The sequence below is a fragment of the Varanus komodoensis genome, unplaced genomic scaffold (genome assembly GCF_004798865.1).
Source record: "Varanus komodoensis strain SLA01 unplaced genomic scaffold, ASM479886v1 scaffold41, whole genome shotgun sequence".
In the NCBI taxonomy this organism is placed as follows: domain Eukaryota; kingdom Metazoa; phylum Chordata; class Lepidosauria; order Squamata; family Varanidae; genus Varanus; species Varanus komodoensis.
Window position 1 is genome coordinate 7039371 of NW_025335954.1, and position 5075 is coordinate 7044445.

General features: G+C 47.7%; 1 protein-coding gene across 1 annotated transcript in view; it reads left to right on the forward strand.

Annotated features, from left to right (window-relative positions):
- NDUFA4L2 (NDUFA4 mitochondrial complex associated like 2) overlaps positions 1 to 4518 on the forward strand; it is a 48891-nt gene extending 44373 nt beyond the window's left edge. Inside the window, exons 3-4 of the mRNA XM_044443217.1 lie at positions 3522 to 3582; positions 4135 to 4518. Of these exons, the coding sequence (XP_044299152.1) occupies positions 3522 to 3582; positions 4135 to 4191 (118 nt within the window). The 3' untranslated portion in view covers positions 4192 to 4518. The remainder of the gene's footprint in view (positions 1 to 3521; positions 3583 to 4134) is intronic.
- The last annotated feature ends 557 nt before the right edge of the window (positions 4519 to 5075 follow it).

The following is a 5075-nucleotide window of genomic DNA, read 5'->3' on the forward strand; positions in this document are numbered from 1 at the left end:
CTTGGAGTTGTCCCGCCACCACCCGCTCTAGCACCTTGCCCAGGAACGGGATGTTGGCCACCAATCTATAATTGGTGGCCACCTCTGGATCCAAGGATGCCTTCTTTAGGACTGGCCGGACTACTGCCTCCTATAAAGTGGCAGGCACCCGACCGTCTCTTAAAGAGGCGTTGACCACCTCCAGGATCCAGGTCCCAATCCCATCCTTGGCTTTCTTAAGTAGCCAAGATGGGCATGGGTCTAGTAGGGAGTACTTGTCCAAGCACCTTGTCCACATCATCAGGCCACAACAACTAAAATTCATCTATTAATTGTGGACTCGACGGTGTCGTTGGCATCTCCCCAGTAGAATCTGGTTCAATAGTAGAGTCAAGCTCGTGACGAATCTGAGCAATTTTCTCCCTGAAATGCTTGGCAAAGTTGTCACAGCGGGCCTTCGAAGGTGGCACAAGATCTTTCTTTGGGCCCGGATGTATCAGCCCCTGCACCACCTGAAAGAGCTCCGCCGGACAGCATTGTGAAGAGGCAATGGAAGCAGAGAAGAATTTCTTCTTTGTCATCCTCACCGACACAGCATAGGCCAGATAGTGGGCTCTTAAGTGTGTTTGGTCAGATTCACCCCATGATCTCCTCCACCTACACTCTAGACGTCTCCCATCCTGCTTCATTGCCCGTAATTCAGGAGTGTACCAAGGAGATGAACGGGCTCTGCCAGGTGGGAGAGGACGCTTGGGAGCGATTGTGTCAATAGCCCTGGTCATCTCCCTATTCCACAGTTCAACCAGGACATTGACAGGATCACCAGCCTTGTCAACCGGAAAATCCCCCAGAGCTTTCAGGAATCCATCAGGACCCATCTGGCTCCGGGGGCGGACCAATACAATCTGGTCCGCACCCTTACAGAGGGAAAGGCCGCTCTCGAGCTCAAACTTTATGAGGAAGTGATCTGACCATGACAAGGGCATCAAACTTAAATTCCTCACCCTCTGATCACCCTCTGATCACCCTCACCCTCAGATCATTGACAGGCAAACACGTCTTGGTCTTGAAAGATTGCTTGCATGAAGAGCCCCTCCAGAGACCTAGAAGTATGGCTTGGCATCTAGGACTCCACAGAGAAAATGGTGGTGCTGAAATCCACGGCCAGGACTGCAGCAAGAATTTCTGTTACTACTGCTGGGGCCAGGAGGGAGGCAGCCTGAGTCCCTGAGGCCACACAGAGTGCAAGGAAAAGAAGAGAGTAACAATGGACCTCCATTTACTACCTCAAGAGAGAGAATGCAAGTGAGGGCAGCTGCAGGAGGTTTCTCAGAGCAAGAACGATGCCTTCCTGGGTGTCTGCAGGAACACCCGGGAAACTGGGAGCAGCTCCTTCCCCAGGCAAGCAAAATGGTGATGACAAGGCTATCAAGTTCTGTTGTGTGACAGAGGAAGTCAGAGCATTAAGGCAGCAAGCAAGGAGAAACTGGATAGTCCTTTGATGGGTTGCTTGCTTTGCTTTAACCTAGCAGTTTAAAGGATAACCTGTCTCTGTACTTCTAATTAAAAGTTAAAGGTTGCATCTCATCTGGCTGCAGATCTTTTGTTAAAGTGCCCTGGGTTGAACCTATACCATCAGAAGCAAGCACCTCTGAGTTCCCTGGTGCTTATTCCTAGGGGATTATGTATAAGATTGCTGTGAGACTTCATTTGCCTTTGGTTAGTTTTGGATATGAGAGTATTATGACAGAGATTTTCACCTGAGTTAGTTCCTTTGAGTGAGTGAGAGAGAGAGAGAGAGAGAGAGAGAGAGAGAGAGAGAGAGAGAGAGAGAACATGCACACATCCATGCACATATATATGTGTTATGCCTTTGCTTTGATGGGGTCTCCACTTTACGTTAGCAGTTTAAAGGCTAACACTTCTCTGCAAGATTGTTCACATTGCTAATTAAAAGCTGAAGGTTACATTCCAGGTAGGGATGACTGAGAATTTAATTTCATTGCAGTTTTGATGTGAACTTACTAAAGTCTGCTAAGCTGTCTGTATTCAGGGCAAAAAAAAAAAAAAAAAATTAAGATTTCAAGAAATGGAATGTGTGAGAAACCAAAATGGACAAATTTGTCCATCCAAGCTGGGATGAACAAAGCAGCTTTACTCTGAAAAGTCAGCATATGAATCTAAAAGTCAGCATTTAGATTCAACCATCCTCAAACTGTTTATGACAGGCTGGTGTATCATTGTCTTCTCCATGCTGGGAATAGCTGTACCTGTTGTATTAGCCCAGTTCAGTTCATTTTCAGTTTGAATTTATCAAAATCAGCCAAATTCTTCATATTTTGCAGGGAGAGAACTTTAAATTTTAAAAAGCTGAATGTGGAAGGAAGCAAAACTGTGAGATTTGCCTTTCTCTAATTTAGACCAGTTGAAAATCTTTTGTGAAAGTTCTTTGAAATTATGCAGGCAGAGGAAAGCAGCACCGAGTTCACTGGGCCTTACTTCCAGGTGGCTGGGCATGGGATGGCTGTGAGATTGTATCAGTCCTTTGTTTTTTCGATGTCTCTGTTTTATGAAGTTTAACTCCTCTGAGTATAATATTCCCAGAGGCAGGATAAAAATGGGTCCTCCCTGAGGGCATGGCTAGAAGGCTGTCATGATGGGTTCCCACCTGTCAAAATTTACCTTCTCTCTCTCTCTCTCTTTCTCTCTCACACACAAACCTGCATCCCACCACTGTACGACTGTCCAATAAAAAGTCTCTGACCTGAATCCTTTTATCAGTTGGTCTCAGACCTGTCCTACTGATTAAGAAGCAACAAAAGGAGAGGAGAGGAGGAGGGCACATGCTCCTGAGACAGGTGCAGTGGAGTCCATGTCACCTAGGGTGGGCCAGGTGTCCCACTTCATACAAGACAGTCTCCCATGCTGGAGAGCTGTCAGAGGACAGTCCTATATTTGAAGGCCACCTGTTTTCGATGGGCTATACAGAAAGAACCGTAAGCAGGAAGACCAGAGAGCAGCCTTGATGTGCCCATGAATCAACAGCACCTGAACTGAAGGCTGAGCGGGCCCACAGATCACCTAGTGGTTACAGCCTTCAGCACCATTGATTGATTGATTGATTGATTGATTATAGCTTTCGTGTACTGTTCTTTAGCATAAGCGGTCAGCACTAGGGGGAGATGGGTTGCATTTTGATATACACTTGAAGTTACCGTTTCTAAATGTGTACTGATGGATAGAAAGAAGCATATGCCAATATCATGCAAAGGAGCATCCTCTGTAGTCCTCTTTATCGAAGATGCATGCCTATTTGGTGGGAATGTGCAAGTGGCCACCCTAGTACTGTTCCTAACCTCCTTTCTGATCAAGTTAGCAGTGTGGTTGAGTGCTCTGACCCCCGAGAAAGCGTCGTAGTTCCAGAGGAAAAGTGGTTGGGGCAAAAGGTGTGCTGCTTCTGCATGAGAGACGCAGCAGAGTACTCGGCAGCAGATTGATGTGAAAATGCTTTCTGCATTTAGTTTTCCTTTCTCTTCTTCCAGCTGGGATAAAAAGAACAATCCAGAGCCATGGAATAAACTGAGTCCAAATGACCAGTACAAGGTAGGTGAGTGCTTGCAGAGCTGATCACATTAGATCAAAGGAAAGCAAATAGAAAAAAGTGTGTGTGTGTGTGTGTGTGTGTGTGTGTGTGTGTGTGGTTGCAAACACAGCCAGCTCCAGCATTCAGGGGTCCCTTGGGCAAGGGACCCTCCTTTCCGAGGTGCCACTGCCCAGTCACCCCTCTTCTCCCTCTTGGCTCAGTCCACACAACTGCTCAGAAGAGGAGCGTAAGGGGAGGATGCTGTGCCTTCCCCTCGCCTGTGTCATTGCTTGCATGCTGGGAGGAGGCAGGTGAAGAGGCAGCATAACCAGAGAAGAGGCGGCCCCATAGAATGCCTGTGACCCCCACCCACACTGGGGTAGGTAGGCCTGCATAGGCAGCCAAGTGTGCCTACCCCAGCGGGTGCCAGGATGAATGCCAGGGTGGGGCCACACCTCTGGAAGACTTTATGGAAGTCCTTCAATGGGACGATCCAAATTGCCTCATGCCATGGGAGTTTCAGGGGACAGAGAATGCAAGCAGTCATTCACTGAGAATCTTTGCTTCCTCAGTTCATGGCTGTCTCCATGGACTACAAAGACCTGAAGAAGGATCGGCCAGATTTCTGAGGGTGCCATGGCCAAGTCGTTCTCCAGCCCCTGCTGTTTTCGGACCGCCAGCCTTGCCACTCTGTGCAGCTGCACCTTTTGCTCTCTCGCCAGCCTTTGAAGTGTCCCTCATGGCAACTGCACACGCCAAGATGCCACCGCTGTGTCCTGCCTGCATCTGCCTGCTTTTGCTGGTGCCACACCAAAAAGAAAGAAAAAAAAATCAGTAGCCCATTCAGCAGAAGCAAAGGAAACGATTAACCTATTCTTTTTCTGTGAAATGCATCTGTCTATTGTGGTAACAAACAGCCAATTTATTAAAGTGGCAGGGGAAAGAAAGAAAACAAACCCTTGGGGTCCTATCAAGGCATCTCAGTTCAGTATTTTCCATCCCCTTCCTGTGAATGGTCCTGACTTCCCACTTGTCGCATTTCCTGTCTCCCACGCTCTCATTTACCATTCCCACAGAGGAAACACAGCACCAGAAAGTAGATCCTAGCCCTAGCTAAAGCTGGTTTTAGGGAAGTTGCCGACCATAAGAGAGCTGAGTCCAAATTTGGAGGAGGCAGACGTGGTGGGAGGAGACCACAAGGTTTGTCACAGCAGGACTTGCAAGTGTCCTAGGACCAGCCTGGACATCATGAGCAGCTGACAGGGCTAGGTGGTGTGCCAATTTGTATGACTGGGAAAACACGGCTGTGCTTATGTGTCAGAGTATGCATTATATGGGGCATTTGAATAACGAAGCTATATGTGGATAAGCTGATGCTCTAGCATTTTTGGGGTGCATGTGCAGATGTTTGGGCACAACATCTCCGTGCATGTCTCCATACATGTATACATGTAGACCCACTGTGCATATGCTGCATGCATCCTGTAAGCATCCATATAATTAGGATAAAGGA